The sequence below is a fragment of the Nuphar pumila genome, chromosome 15 (genome assembly GCF_984573655.1).
Source record: "Nuphar pumila chromosome 15, dmNupPumi1.hap1.1, whole genome shotgun sequence".
Lineage (NCBI taxonomy): Eukaryota > Viridiplantae > Streptophyta > Magnoliopsida > Nymphaeales > Nymphaeaceae > Nuphar > Nuphar pumila.
The window spans coordinates 66,139,301-66,155,814 of NC_143263.1; the positions used below are offsets into that span (position 1 = coordinate 66,139,301).

The 16,514-nt window shown below is 40.5% G+C and overlaps 1 protein-coding gene and 1 long non-coding RNA gene across 4 annotated transcripts in view; both read left to right on the forward strand.

Moving 5' to 3' along the window:
- LOC149815489 (chaperone protein dnaJ 10-like) overlaps positions 1 to 16,514 on the forward strand; it is a 122,364-nt gene that overhangs the window by 20,869 nt on the left and 84,981 nt on the right. For all 3 annotated transcript variants that reach the window (XM_089988987.1, XM_089988986.1, XM_089988988.1), the window contains 3 exons: positions 7,815 to 7,944; positions 12,869 to 13,027; positions 13,123 to 13,295. In XM_089988987.1, coding sequence (XP_089845113.1) covers positions 7,815 to 7,944; positions 12,869 to 13,027; positions 13,123 to 13,295 — 462 coding nt within the window. The remainder of the gene's footprint in view (positions 1 to 7,814; positions 7,945 to 12,868; positions 13,028 to 13,122; positions 13,296 to 16,514) is intronic.
- On the forward strand, positions 3,910 to 5,077 carry LOC149815490 (uncharacterized). Its single transcript, XR_016427912.1, has 2 exons — positions 3,910 to 4,177; positions 4,951 to 5,077. It is a non-coding gene; the product is annotated as an uncharacterized LOC149815490 (long non-coding RNA).

Below are 16,514 nucleotides of genomic sequence, written 5' to 3' on the forward strand. Positions count from 1 at the left end.
TTGGGTGTAAATGTTTTATACTTACGGATAAAAATGACAAGCTCTCTCCCAAAGCTATCCCCTGCGCCTTTCTTGGGTATTCCGAAACTCAAAAAGGGTTTCTTTGCTATGATTTTCGAGATGATAAGTTATATGTTTCTAGAAATGTAACGTTTTTAGAAAATGTGAGTGGATTTGAAAAAAATGTTTCTCAACAAAAAAATTTTGATTACTCATTCCTTTTTTATTTATTGGCTAGTAATGATGATATATCTAGTGATGATGATGTATCATCAAATCACGATGAGGAAAATGATGGTGATGTTGAAGAACATAACCCTCTCAATGATCAAGAAAACAAGATTTCAAGTGATCCGATAACCTACTCCCGTAGAAACCAAGACACCATTAGAAGTGCCATTGACCAATATAGTGAGCTTGTACCTACTCTCGATCATCGAAGATCTGAGAGGAATAGGAGACCGCCAACTCGTTTTGTCTCTTTTGATTCTTTTTCACCCCGGTATAGGGCTTGTCTTAGTGTCATTCACTCTTATTTTGAGCCAAGGAATTTTGAAGAAGCTAAAAAATGTATAGAATGGCAAGAAGCCATGCAAAACGAACTTAGTGCTCTCAAAAGGGCTGAAACTTGGGATTTCCAAACTCTACCTATAGGAAAGAAAACTATAGGTTGTCGATGGGTTTTTAAAGTGAAAACTAAAAGTGACGGATCTCTGGAAAGGTATAAAGCTCGCTTAGTTGCAAAAGGGTATTGGCAAGAGTATGAAATTGATTATGAAGAAACTTTTTCTCCTATAGCCCGAATGGTTACAGTTAGATGTCTCATTACTATTGCATCTATTAAAAATTGGAACATTTTTCAAATGGATGTGAAAAATGCTTTTTTAAATGGTGATCTTAACGAAGAAGTGTATATGGATGCCCCACCAGGCATGAAGATTCCTAAAGATAAAGTTCTTCGTCTTCGAAAGGCTCTCTATGGTTTGAAACAGGCTCCCAAAGCCTGGTATGACAGATTTACCAGTGTAATGTTGGAAAATGGTTTCTCCTCATGTTATACTGACACTGCTCTATTTACAAAAAAGTCTAAGGCAGGGATTGTCATATTATTGCTCTATGTTGATGATATGTTAATTACAGGTGATGATGTTCAAGGAGTCAAGGGTATTAAGTCTGTCTTGACTTCAAAATTTGAGATGTCAGACTTGGGTTTTCTGACATATTTTCTTGGAATTGAGGTTGCCTATTCGCAATGTGGTTATTTTCTATCTCAGTCTAAACTTGTTTGTGAGATTATTGACAGATCCAGGATTTCTGATGACAAAGTATGCGAAACTCCTGAAGTTGTGGGAGCAAAAATGAAAATTGACGATGGTGTTTCCTTAACCGATCCTACCCCTTACAGGCAGTTGGTAGGTTCGTTAATGTATCTTAGTATTACTCGATCTGACTTGTCACATGCTATACACATCGCCAGTTAGTTTCAACACGCTCCCACAACCGTTCATATGAGTGTTGTTCTTCGCATCATCAAATACTTGAAGGGCACAATAAATAAGGGAGTATTTCTATCTTCTTCTGATTTAAAATTACTTGCTTATACTGACTTAGATTGGGGAGGTGACCCTAGTAACCGTCACTCCACCACTGGTTTTTGTGTTTTCTTAGGTGAATCTTTGATTTCATGGCGATGTAAAAAGCAACAGAAGGTCTCTCTGTCATCCACTGAAGCCGAATACAAAGCCATGGCATCCACTACCATGGAAATTGTATGGATTCGACGCCTTTTGGAAGATATGGGAGTGCCTATCAGAGAACCAACAAAGCTGTGCAGTGACAATAAAAGTGCAATCTATATTGCCAAAAACCACACCTTTCACGAGCGAACAAAGCATATAAAGATGAACTGCCATTATGTCAGGGAAGAATACTTGAAGAAGGTCATTGATCTACCATACGTGACGTCTGAGTATCAACTTGCGGACTTCTTCACAAAAGCTCTTTGTTCGCCTAGATTTCATTTCCTTCTTGACAAACTTGCGGTTATCACACCGTAAGTTTGAGGGGGTGTTAAAATGTATACTCAAAAACATTATTGTAAGTATAAATATATATACTTATATACATAGAGATACGTATACATATGTTGTATGTATACGTATCTCTATATATAAGTACATATATTTATACATTTTTTCTCTTTTTACCCGAAAAGGGTATTTCAGTCTTTTTACTTTTTGTGCATATTCCATTCGAAATATGCTGTATTTTTTCCTTTTATTTTTGTAATTCTTTTTATTTTATTTTTTCCTTTTTGCATATTCAAAAAGGTGCATTGGGGGTCTCCCCAATAGAGTCGTTGGGGAGCCCCCAACGGTCACAATTGTGATCGTTGGGAGCTCCCCAACGACTCCTTTGGGGAGCCCCCTCTTGCACCTCTTCTTTCTTGTATAAATAGGGGTGTTCCCCCTTGTTGTAAAAGAAGCTTGAGAGTCTCAAGCACTTGCTTCCTTTTTATGAAATACATGCATTATTGCATGTTTATTATTTATACGCTTTTTGCGTATTGTGTTCAAGTGTTGTGAGAGTGCCTTCATGCACTTCTTTTCTAAGTATTTATGCTTGTATGCGTATTGTCTTTTCGTAGACAATTTTACACTGGACCACCTGGCATAGTTGGTTTCATTCAACCTTACGGAAGAGCCGTACGAGAAGGGGTTGGAAAAAACCTTATATTCCCCAATATGTTCTATTTTAGAATCACATTTCGAAGTTTCAGCCATACTGCTCACTTGAACAGCAAGTATTCAAGTAGAATTTTCCAACACTGTAAGGAATCAGCCCTGCTGTTTCCAAAAAAAAAACAGCCCACAACCAGCAGGGAATCACTCCTGCTGCTTTCACGACAGAGGGATAACTTAAACTAACACAGCACGAAACAAAACTCGACACAGCAGGGGCACGACCATTACTGCGCCCAGTGTTATTAAAAACGCGCCTCAAGGCGCAAAAAGCGCGCCTCGCCTCAAGGCGAGGGCCTTTGTGCCTTGAGGCGCAGGCTTGAGGCACAAATGCACAGAGGTGTACGCCTCAGAGGCCTTGAGGCGTACGCCTCGAGGCGAGGCGCGCCTCAGGGTGAGGCGCGCACGCCTTATGATTATGGTCAAATGAGGGTCAAAGCCCTCATTTGACCATAATTAAAATCTTGCCCTCGACCCTAACGAGGGTCGGGGGCCCTAAATAGTCTATCGCAGCCCCTCTCTCTCTCTCGTCTCTCACAATCTCTCCCTCTCTCTCGCAGCCTCTCTCCCTCTCTCGCAGCCCATTTCCCATTTCTCACAGTCTCTCTCTCCCTCTCTCTCGCAGCCCCTCTCCCTCTTTAATCCTCTTTTTTTACTCTATGTTAGCTATCGATCTATTGAAGAATGTGGAGGTGGAAGCCATCATAGGACCACAGAGATCGGGAGATGCAAAGTTCGTCGCTCGATTGGGAGATAGCACTCAAGTTCCCATCATTTCCTTCTCTGCTACAAGCCCTTCGTTGTCAACAACTAAGACTCCTTACTTCGTAGGGACTGTGGAGATCGATTCGTCCCAAGTAGATGCAATCGTCGCAACAATTAAAGCATATGGATGGCGACAAGTGGTACCCGTCTACGAAGACTCGAATTTCGGGATGGGGATGATCCCGTTCTTAATTGATGCGCTTGAGCAGATTGGTGTTGCAGTTCCTTACAGGTCTCTTCTTCCACCTTCAGCCACCAATGACTTCATCAAGGAGGAACTCAACCAGCTTGCTTCAATGCAGACTCGGGTCTTTGTCGTGCACTTGCCTTCGTCTCTTGGTGCCAAGTTCTTCACTTTAGTTAATAACAATGGCATGATGAGTGAAGACTATGTCTGGATCATCACAAACTCACTAGGCATGTTTGTGAGCAGGTTTATGAGGTTGACTTCGTGATCGTGTGCATTGGAAAGTTCAACAACGCACCGAAAATGCCTGTTTTCCTACCAAACAAAGGGCCGGATGTGTTCAAAGGGAAGGTGATGCACTCCAAGGAATACTTGGCGTTGGACGAGCCCGACGCGCTGGAGCTCGTAGAAGGGAAAAGGGTGGCTGTCGTTGGTGCTCACAAAACTGCGTTTGATATAGCTGCCCAGTGCGCAAACGAGAACGGTGCGCCCCCTCTTCTCTCTCTTTCTCTCTCTAAAATCAAGAGCTTAGGTTAGAGTCTTGGCGAAAATATGAGATTTTAGAGAAACCAGAAGTATGTATTCTAGGTTGCATTTGGATTTGAGAGGTTCAAGGAACTAGGATGATTTTTGACCGCTCGTTTGAGGGGAATTGGGTAGTCTACTCTGTTCTTTGGGAATATTATTGCTTGCTCGATTTAGATGCCCAAATCCCCTGTCCACTTAGAATGGGGAGAATTGGGAATTCTGCTCTGTTCTTGGGAGAATCATTGCTCCATTAGATGCCCAAATCCCCTATCCAGTTAAGGATCCTCAGAAAGGGTTCAGACGGGACTCTGAGGACCCTTTAAGTTGAGAGGTAATTTGGGCATCCAATTTGGTGATTCCTCTGAACTTGGTGACGCTCACAGGTCTCCCCTACCAGATGAAAGGAGCGCCTGTGGGGCACGACTAGAGTCATACGGAGCTGTCTCCTAGCTGGATCGTCAGAGTCGCATTATCTGACGGTTGGGAGTCACTGGTTTAGAATCCGGTGGGCTACCTACTTTACTTTCCCATTCACGCAAAAAGAAAGCAGAAAAAAATAATGGGATAGGTCTGACTGTGGCATGTGATTTAACGTCAAGCGTTAGTTTAAATCTTTATATTTTGGCTGAAATGGTACATACAAAACATGCTCAATTTTTCTAATCATTCTTTAACTGAAACATGAATCTGGAGTTAAGCTTTCTTTCCTTTTTTCCCTTTTGTTTATAGGGTTGGAGAAGCCATGTACAATGGTTATCACAAGCCCCCACAGGAAGAATCTCTCTAATTTTATTACCAAGGAGTTATATGGTGACCGTTCAAATGGCTCCATCATCCCAAAGTTGACCGCCCAAAATGACACTAGAGGATTCCTTCTCTCCCTCTTGGGCACCCCTTTATCCTTCTCTCCCTCTACAATATGAGCGGGGGAATCTCTTGGGCTCCATAATGCTTCGGGGTATGGGCCTATGATACAGCATATGCACTGGCTCTTGCAGTAGAGAAAGACAATGGTGCTGGCAATTCCAAGTTCATCAATCCAAACATGACTGGGGATTCGACCGACCTTTCGATGTTGGGGATCTCCCCTTCGGGTCCGAAACTGCTGGAAGCAGTGCTGGGGACTAGATTCAGAGGATTGAGTGGTGAATTTCGGCTTGTAGATGGTCAGCTACAGACTAGAATTTTCCAAATTATCAATGTCATGGAGAAGGGAGCAAGAGAGATTGGATTTTGGAGTCTGGATCTCGGACTCTCGCAAAGTTTGAATGGGCAGAACATGAATACGACCACAAACTATTCATGTCCAGCCAGTGTTCTTAAATCCGTCGTCTGGCCCGGCGGCACCACTGATGTTCCAAGAGGTTGGATGATTCCAACAAAGGGGAAGAGGTTGAGAATTGGAGTTCCAGTCAAAGATGGTTACAGACAGTTTGTGGGAGTGATAAGGGATAACGTAACTAATGAGATCAAGGTAAAAGGATACTCCATAGATGTGTTCAAGGCAGTATTGAAGTTCCTGAATTACTCACTTCCCTACGACTTCTTCCCCTTTGAGAATGCTGAAGGAAGGATGGTTGGGAGCTACGATGATCTCATATACCAAGTCTACCTTCAGGTCAGTTTGTGATCTTGATCTCTGTATTTGTTTTTTCTTTTTCTTTTCTTCTTGAAAAAAAACTTCATTCCTAGTTTACATGATCATGAAAAAATTAGCATTCTTGTTGACGTGCATCATGAAAAGACTACCATAAGGGTTCTGTTTCCCGTGAATTAATGTACCCCAGAAAAGATACTAATATACGCTAAGGTTTTGTCTAAATTTTTCTTTCTATAAAAAAAATATAGACATTATTTTTCTTTATACTAATTATCTCATATTTTTTCCGTATTTATTTGAGATTTTTTATTTCGTGTTGGTTGGTGCTTCATCAATAAAGCATTTCTTATTTATTTATAATTTTAGATAATTTTTATAGTTTTTTTAAGTTAAATTTTTTTTTTGAGGCTTACGCTTTGCGCCTCGAGGCTTACGCCTCGCCTCAGATTTTGGTGGAGTGCCTCGCTACGCCTCAACGCTTTTCACAACACTGGCTCCGCCCAAACACACCACGACCAACGATAATATTCAGTTGCAAAACAGATGATCACGACAACTCTTGTTCTCCAAACATACAAGGCATAACAACCAATAAGTCTTCAGGGCACAATTAAATAAATCAATCATATCTCGATCACACGCAACAAGCACAGGAAATAAATTTCAGAATCACGGCAGACACGCAATCAACACAGAAAAATGAAATCACGGCAGGCACACAACACCACAGAAACTTGTTGCATGGCCCAAACAACAAGAACAACCAACAACACAACAATCACGACAGGTACGCAACAGCAGGAATACAACTCGTCAACAACCAAAAATCACGTCACGGGGCTCCAGGAAATCCTCGCTGGGAGCTCCATCCTTAGATCTGACGACAGATCTGGGTAACATCCTAGATCTGTTATCAGATCTTCCACAATTGTGCAACAACAAACCTGATTTCACGCAGTCGTGATCAGTCCTGCTGGGATGAATCCTCTCGTGATCACGTTGGTGAAGATCAGTCCTCTCGTGATCACGCTCCCGAGATCGAGGGCTCTGATACCATGTAAAAGGAAGGTCGATGAATCCTGGAGGGATGTAGAAGGAAGGTCAATGCACAACCACCTGTCTAGAGAGAGAGAGAGAGAGAGAGAGAGAGTCGGCTGCACAGTAAAATAATCTCGTTACTTTGGATTAGGGCTTCTCTCTATATTAAATAGAGAGAGGCTAAAAGGAATAATTACATCTAAGTCCATTATGAAAACAAAATTTCAAAAAACCTCTAATATAAAAAGACTTAAACTAAAAACCACCTATTCTCAACAAACACCATGAATGTGGGAAAAATAATCATGATGATAAAAATCACACGAATACTCTTGTTTGTCCTTGTGTTCCACGTTGACATGACTGGACACATGCATGATGGATATCAGTTTCTTTGAACTAATTCTTCATTCTACATTGTAGCTTTAAGTCGATTTCTTAATTTTGAACACACAAACGAGAGATTCAGAGTTCTCCACATGCTCTACTTTTACACTGTATATTCCAATCAAATTGACAAATTCTGATTCTCCAGGAAAAGAGCATCACCAGGCTAGCGGCTTTTCTATCCTTTTCTCTTTTTTGCATCTAATCATGACTCAAACTTACATGGTGTATGTTTATTAGTCAGTCATATATTATTCATTCAGAAAGTTTTAATAGGCACCTCTATTATCATAGCGACACATATGGAAGCTATTGTGTGCTGCGGTAGAGCCTGTTGCTTCTTCTATCACTTCTAACCTGGTTGCTCCTCTTAACTTCTTTTTAGACTAGAGAACTTGGTTTATCAGAATAAAAGGAAGCTTCTACATCTACAATTGAAGAAATTTAGCTATTACATGGAAAACGTTGATACTCATATTGAATATGCATCTTAAACATGTGTTTGGTTTGAGAAATTGGAAGCTGACCTATTGGGATTGAAAATTGGTCTTGAGTCTCTCTTGTGCAGGAGGTACAAAGAAAAAGAGAAGAAAAACTTACCCAAATATTGAAGGATCGGCTTCAACCATATGCTGAAGGTAGGAAGGATGAGTTCGTGCGAAAGGCAAATGCAGAAGCTCGCCGTCTTTCAGAGGCTGGTATGTTCAATAGGATGCTTTAGGTGGCCTCACATATGTTGAAAGTCTATATACTCAAAACTTGGTTCTTTTATCTAATAGCTTGTTGTTGGGTTAGTGCATTCCATTTAATTAGTATCGAGGAAATTTGCATAAAACTTAGATGTTTAGTCTGTACCCTCTTTGTTATTTCCATCACAGTTCACAATAGCTCATATTTCCTACATATATTGGATCTACTACCACAAACATCATCCTTGCTGTGTGGTTAGTATTTGCATTATTTTAGTGTTCCCAAACATCTAATTGGCTTCTTTGCCATGTCCCAAGCTATGTCACGTGGGTGCGGGTACGGGTGCGGGTGCAGGTGTGGGTGCGATACAAGTGTGGAGTAATTTAAAAAATTTTGGACACGGGGACACGACTATATATATATATAACAATAATAAGATTGTAAATTTTAAAGCAAAAATAAAAAAGTAATTCTATTGAAGTAACAATACAAACTTACCAAAATATAACACATAAAGAAGCTTGTGAGTGTGATAACAACAAAACTTATCATAAATGGACAAAAATAGACTCGGTCAAAGTTGATCGAGTCCAAAATTAATTTTAATAAATGAACAAAAATAGACTCGGTCAAAGTTGACCGAGTCCAAAATGTGGACGGACTCGGCCCCGGTGCGTTGACTGAGTCCGACACTTAGTTGACCATGTCCGCCCCATGTCCGAAGCCGCACCCGTGTCTGGGCGTGTCAATGCGAGTGCGCCGTCCTTTTAGTCGAGTCTGTGTGACTTAGGTCCCAAGAAATAAGTACAGTGTAATTTTTCCTTTTTCCAGTTCATATTCAATGATGTATGTAAGACACTTATAGGAGAGCATCACTCTGTTCCTTAGTTGTCATAGGCGCTAGGCGGAGCCTAGTCAGTGAGCCCCTAAAAAGGCATAGGCGGGCCTAGGCGGTACCTAAAATTGAAAAAAAACATAAAAAACATAAAAAACATAATAAGAAACATGTATACAACATAAAATCAATAAATAATAAGCAATAGACAAATAATATGTCATTGAACGCTGTAAAACAATTATACTACATAACCTTAACCTGCTCAAACAAATTAAGAATAAATTAACAATTGAATAAACAAACCATACAACTAACAATGTGAATGAACAGTACACAAAAAATAAAATCATGTATACACAAAAATTAACAATAATAGACATAATACGAAAAATAAACAAATAATGTCATCTTTTTCTTCTCAACAATAGACATAATACAAGTTATAGACAAATAATGTCTTATTTATTCTTATTCTTCTTCTTCTTCTGAACAATAGATATAATACAAACAATAGACAAATAAATGTCTTATCTTTCTTCTTCTTCTTCTCCTTCTCCTCCTCTTCCTCGAAGAATAAAACAAATGATATGTCCTAAAAACAAAAAAAAAATCTTCAAAAAAAAAAGCCTAGGCGACCTAGGCTGCAATATAGGGCCCCACCGCCCAGACATGGTTGCCTAGGCACTACCTTTGACAACTAAGCTCTGCTCGACCTATATCACATGGTCACTTCACATGCGTATCCCATGTCAGCTTCACATGGTGCTTAGACACACCAGGACAGTTCTTGGACATAGTCAAACTAGTGTTAGACAGTCAACTTTGTGTCATTAACTTTATCTCTTTTATAGTCATGATTGCTTATTTTGTTTTCACTTATTCTTTTTCTTTTAAAATTTATCATCAATGACATTACATTTCAATTTCATCTTAGGTTTATTATTTAATGTTTTTAACTATAGGGGTTTAGATTGTTGTCCAAGAGTTTGCACTTGATATTCATGTTCTATTACTTTAGATTAAGCATTACACACACACACACACTTGTGAGGCCATGTTCCCATGTGCTAATTTTTGAGACTTGTGTTGTATCAAGTGTATCCACATAGTGTCCCATTGTTGCATCTGTATCCATGTGACATAGGTGTTGACATGGTGCGACATGGGTATGGATGCAGCACCTGCACAGATCCACACATGTCGGATTTTCACCTAAAACTTAACTTGATCAACTCTTACCGAGTTCAGCTTTATCCATTCAGAAAAAAAAAAGCACTTGCAAAAGGGATGGGTTGGGGGGTTTGATCAGTGCCAGAAGACTTGCATGGACTACCCCCCCATCCCCTCCCCTCTTTCCCAGTCTTGTGTCTGTGTGCAACTCTCCAACAATGCTTCTCTCTCTCTCTCTCTCTCTCTCTCTCTCTCTCTCTCTCTCTCTCTCTCTCTCTCTCTCCATAACAAACAATTGGCTGATTCAAACCTGGGTCTCCTTGGACAGATATGAATGCTGATGCAGAACTGGTTCTAGTTCTAGATCTGATCAGATTGTCCTAGAATTGGTTCGAGTTATGGGTTCGGTCATATTGACCCAGAACTGACCTTTGTTCTGGGTCCAATCATATTGACCCAGTACTGAGATCTGCTGGTTCTGGGTCTGTTCAGACTTGGTTCTGATCTGACCCAGAACTCTTTATTTTTTCTCTTTTTCCATGTTTTTAGCGTCTGATTGGATGAGGTCTGATCAAAGTCAGGTCTGTGACGTGTTCTGGATTCTGTTGGCCCTGGTTCTGATTGGACATAATTTTTTTATTTTAGTTTTTTATTTTAAAACCCGGCTCCGGTATTAATGAAGGTACAGAACTACTGAGTACAACCCACCTTCTTTTCATATATATTTTTTAATATTTTTGTAGATCAGGCCCTACAGATAAATCCTTAGCAAATCAACCAACCACTGCAATGATTTGTGTAGTGGGTATGACATAACAGGCCTCTAAAAAAACCATGTTTTTACATCCAAAAAACATGATCCACAGCTTAATCCTGATAAAATAAATCACGTCGAACACATCTATGTGGTCATATTGAGTTGATACATCTTGCACCTATGATTTCCAGCTCAATAGTTCCTTACCTTCATTAGTACCAAATATTTGCCCATTATATATATACATCCAAAAAACATGATCCATAGCTCAATCCTGAGAAAATAAATCATGTCGAACACATCTATGTGGTCAGATTGAGTTGATACATCTTGCACCTATGATTTCCAGCTCAATAGTTCTTTACCTTCATTAGTGCCAAATATTTGCCCATTATATATATATATATATATATATATATATATATATATATATATATATATATGTGTGTGTGTGTGTGTGTGTGTCCCTCTGTGCCCATGTTTTTTGAAGTTGCTGTGTCATACCTGCTACACCCGTATCCACACTGGCACCTTTGTGACATAGATATCCAACCAACATTTTAGGAAGCAGATTTGGATGAGCAACAGAAGTGGCAGTCTGAAATGTATCAACATGATTTGCTTTAGATATTGGTTTTGGTCATACAAAATGGTGTTCACGGGTCATATGATGTGAATGAGTATAACTGGGAAGCAATCAAAATATAATTAAATAGGATGGTTCCAGCCTATGTCACATGGGTGCGGGGGTGCGGCAATATATATATATATATATATATATATATATATATATATATATATATATATATATATATATATATATATATATATAAGGGGGGTCCGGGGGTTCCCCCGGCGTGGGTCAAACGTACAGGGAGGAGACACCCCTTCAATGCCACCTTGAAGAAGGTGGTGGTGAGCATCCAAGTCATGGGGCAGGTTGGCTCCGGTCGACCCAAAAGAGTTGGGCAAATCTGGCCTGTCATGTTCAGTTTGAGAAACCAGGTCAGGATCCACTTTAGGTACTGGGTTCGAGCCCGCTTCAAGTACTGGGTCTGGGCACATTATGGGTCTGAATCAACAATAGTAATAGTGGGGCCATGTGAAGATCCAACCAATCATGCTTGAGAGGCCATTTAAATGCCTTGAAACTGTTGGTGATAGGGAGAGGGCAATAAAGGGCAGTCTCACACGTTATAAAAAAGAGAGCATTGATTGGCCCAACCTTGTTGCCAATAATATTGAGAGTATCCACATAATATTCAATAATGACTCCTCTATTTAAGGGGCTACTTTGCCTCTCATTGGCTCTTAGAAAAGGAAGTTGAGAGGGCATGATAATCTCCTGGGTAGCTCCAGCCAATGGCACCACGTTGGGAATAGCGAATCGCCCCATCCAATGATGGTGGCCCCTCGTAAACCGCACCTCCTTGGCGAGGTCGAGTCTAGCTGGACCGGCGATCGACGGTAGCGTCCAACCAGTAAGGTAAAACGACAAAGAAGAGGATGAAGGTGAGGGATCCATGGCAGTCACCGAGTCGAGGGCTCCATGTCGCCTCCTTCCACGAGGTTTCATAGGGTATTTTTAAAAAAACAAAATCTAAAAAAATGGACCAAAATGACCCTGGGTGCGTTGACCACACCCAGGGTCGGGTTGACCGCACTGGGTGCCGCATCCTCACCCACGTCGCGTCGCGTCGACGCGGGTGCGGCACCTGTCTGGCCGAATCCCTGTGACATAGATTCCAGCAAAGTATAGGCGAGAATGATGATGGTAAGCTCAATGACACTGAATAGGGTGGTGCCATGTTATGCAAAGAGAGCTGTTATGAGCCAGTGACAATGTCTTTTATCTTTGTTGATTTCGGGACAAAACCATTGGTATCAATTGAAAAGGCAGTGAAATATTTTCAGATTCACTTGACTACCTTGGACCATGAAATTGCAAACTCACTGAATTCTCTTAGCAGTGCCAATTGACATACTGAATCACTATGACATTTTAAACTTGGTAGGACCTATACACTTCGTAAGTTCATTAACATGTGGATTACAAATTTTTTAATGAAGTTATTGATCTCCATTGTAATATTATCATCTTTCTTCTTTGTATTTTTTACAATTTGGAGCTTCTTTTCTCAGTTCTCAGCCTTTTGACATCTTTCAGCTTTTGGGGAGCCTATATTGCACACTATTGGCTACATATACACTAGGAGAGCTGCAAAAGAGCTGGGGAAGAATATTCTCTTTATGGGTGTCCCTTATTTGGCAGAATGGGTGAGGGACAAAGGTCATCATGTAAAATCTCAAGTTATTGCTGCATCAGGTGCTTTGACTTATTCTTTTTTGTGACGCCGATTTTGCAAGGCAAGTTTCTGGTGAAATGGTGACTAAGGTACCTTATTTTTTTAATTTGTGTAGGTGCAGTGTCACTGATTCTGATACAGGAAGATATGAAGAAATTGGGGCAAGGTGAAAACCCAGAGGAGAACCTATTAAAGCAATTTGAAGAGAAGAAAGATGCAATGGTCAATTCTCTTTGGAAAATCAATGTTGTTGACATTGAGACAACTCTTTCACGTGTCTGCTATGCAGTAAGTAATGGAAGGTCATTGTTCAGAAGTCATCAGTTAATTCATTTTCAATGGTCTGCATGCTGAAGTTTTCATATATTTCTTGGTTAGTTTAGTTAAGCCCTTTATGAACTGTTTATATGGAGATAATGTTTTGCCTAAATGGGTTATTAAGGTTCCAAAGACCAGACCAGCCTTGGAGATGACTGAAAGATTTCAGTTGCTGATTGATGGATAAACTAATTATAGTCATCTTATCTAGGACTTTAATAGGACTACTCACAGCTATGCAATGAAATCATTAAAATTTTGTATCATATTCTCTAGATCAAGTGTCAGAAGGCCTTATGTTGATAACTTTAATTGATTCTCATAGTTGGCAAAACTTGGCGAGTCGACTCGTGACTTGGCTGAGTTGTCCGGAATTGGTTACTAACAGAGTAAAAGCTCAATGACTCATTTAAGAACTAATCTCAGCCGAGTCAATGTCATGACTTAGCCAAGTCAAATAAGACTCAGCTGAGTCAGCCGAGTCTCATCACTGACTCGGCCAACCCAGCCAAGTCTTTATTTTTTAAGTTGTAATAAAAGATAGTAAATAGATTTTTTTTCCACGAGGTATAATATGGCATGTTTTTTTAAAGCCTCATTGATAACTTAACATGGCTGTAAAGTCACTACGTCCTCTCACCCTATGTTACATGGGTGCGGGTGCGGGGTGCTGCACTTTCAAAAAACTTGGGTGCGGGGGTGCGGCAAAAATATAAAAAATTATATATATATATATATATATATATATATAAAGTCCAAAAGTTGAACATAAATGACCCTGGGTGCGTTGACCAGGTGTGGTTGACCGCACCGGGTGCCGCATGGTGCGGCCCTATTCCTAGGATCCGATGGTCTACGGTTGGGTTCTAGGATATTTTTGTTTTGTCGGGCAGCAAAACAATATTCACGCTCAATGCCGATCAAGTCTCGCAACTCGCGGCGTTGGGCTCGAGTAGTCGGTGCCAGCGTTGTTAGAATGGCCCACTCGATCTATCTAGAACGTGAAGATGAGGCGTGAGAGAGAGAGAGAGAGAGAGAGAGAGAGAGAGAGTTGCGACAACAAAGGGGGAGAGAGAGAGAGAGAGAGAGAGAGAGCTGCGACAACAAAGGGGACTTCTCAAATGAAGTTGTGCCCTACTTTATGTTTATATATACATATACAAAATAATAACTGGGTTGGACCAAATATTTGGATCCATACCCAGACATAAAGTTACAGGTTACATTAGAGAACCCAACCCACACTGGAAAACCCGATCCAGTTTATGATACAGTCTTAATACCCTTCCTCAAGTTGTGCATGGTCCTGTACCATGGACAACTTGCCTTTGAGATACCAAAACCGTGCACTCGTAAGTCCTTTGGTAAGTAGATCAGCAACTTGATCTTATGTTGGTACATAGACTGTAATAACTTCTTTGTCCTCTACTTTCTGTCGGACAAAATGTTGATCGATCTCTATGTGTTTCGTTCGACCATGGTGGATAGGATTGAAAGCAATTTGAATGGCACTTTGATTATCGCAAAACAGATTCACAACCTTCACTTTTTCTCCTATCTCTGTTAATAAATGTCTTAACCATGTAACTTCGGCAGTGGCAGAGGCCATGGATCGGTACTCAGCTTCTGTACTTGAACGTGCAACATGTTGCTTCCGGCTGCTCCATGCTATTAAGTTTTCATCAACATACACACAATACCCAGATACTGACTTTCTATCGTCTGGATCTCCTGCCCAATCTGCATCTACATACACTTTTAGTGGTCTATGTTCTCCTTTTGCCTTTGATTGACGATAAACAAGCCCATCTCCAAGCGTACCCTTCAAGTACCGAAGAATTCTTTTAACTGCATTCATGTGTTCTGTACGTGGATCATGCATGAACTGAGAGACTTGATTCACTGCATATATAATATCCGGCCTCGTAAAAGTAAGATATTGAAGCATCCCAACTAAGCGACGATAATATTTCGGGTCCTCATAGATCTCCCCATCTTGAGCACTGAGTTTATGGTTTAACACGCTAGGAGTATTCAATGGCTTGCAGTTCTTCATTCCTGACTTCTCTAGAAGATCCAGAGCGTACTTGTGTTGGGTCAACAAGAGGCTAGTATTTTGTCGATCCACTTCAACCCCCAAGAAATATCGTAGGATACCCAGGTCCTTCATCTTGAACTTCTGACTCAATAGGATCTTTGTAGCCTCTATATGCTTACAAGAACTTCCTGTAATAATAATGTCATCTACATATATGAGAAGTAAGGTGTTGACCTGGTGTTCTCGAAAAATGAACAATGAATGATCAAGTTGAGAATAGACAAATCTATATCATTGTACTTCAATGGAGAAATTGTCAAACCATGACCGAGATGCTTGTTTTAGTCCATAAATAGCTCGTCGCAACCTGCAAACATGTGTCTCAGGATTGTTTTCTGCATAATCAAGAGGCTGCTCCATGTAAACTTCCTCCTTTAGATCGCCATGTAAGAATGCATTTTTAACATCAAGTTGACTTAGAGACCATCCATGCTGAACCGCCAAAGATAACACAAGTCGAGTGGTTCCCATTTTTACAACTGGACTAAAGGTCTCGTCATAGTCTTCTCCATATGCTTGTGTGAAGCCTTTAGCGACTAGTCTTGCCTTATATCTTTCAATGGATCCGTCAGGTTTGTACTTGATTTTATATACCCACTTAGACCCTACAACATTCTTATCCGGAGGTTTAGGAACTATTTCCCAGGTCCTACATTCATGCAAGGCTCCCATTTCTTCATTCATAGAATCTGCCCATTTTGATGACAAGGAGGCTTGGGAGAAATCGATGGGTTCTTCTTGTTTTTCAACCTGTGCAACAAATAACTGCATTTCTGTGGAAAAATTCTCATAGCTTACCCATCTTTCAATAGGGTGTCTGATCCTTTCCGAAGGTCTGACATGCTCAGTTATGTGGGGTGTGTCCCTTCTCCTGACATACATTGCCCCTTTGAATCTTCTGTCATCTGAATGAGCAGTACTAGATGTCAGGGTTTCTTCTGCGATGGGAGGCACAGTAGATCCCTGAGCAACTGTCAACACGTTCCCACTAGGTTCTGCATTGGTTTCCATGGGCTCACACTCATCTATCACTGTGTGACATGGAGCAGAGTTATCCATCTCTAGCTGATCAAATAATTCATTCGCTAGCC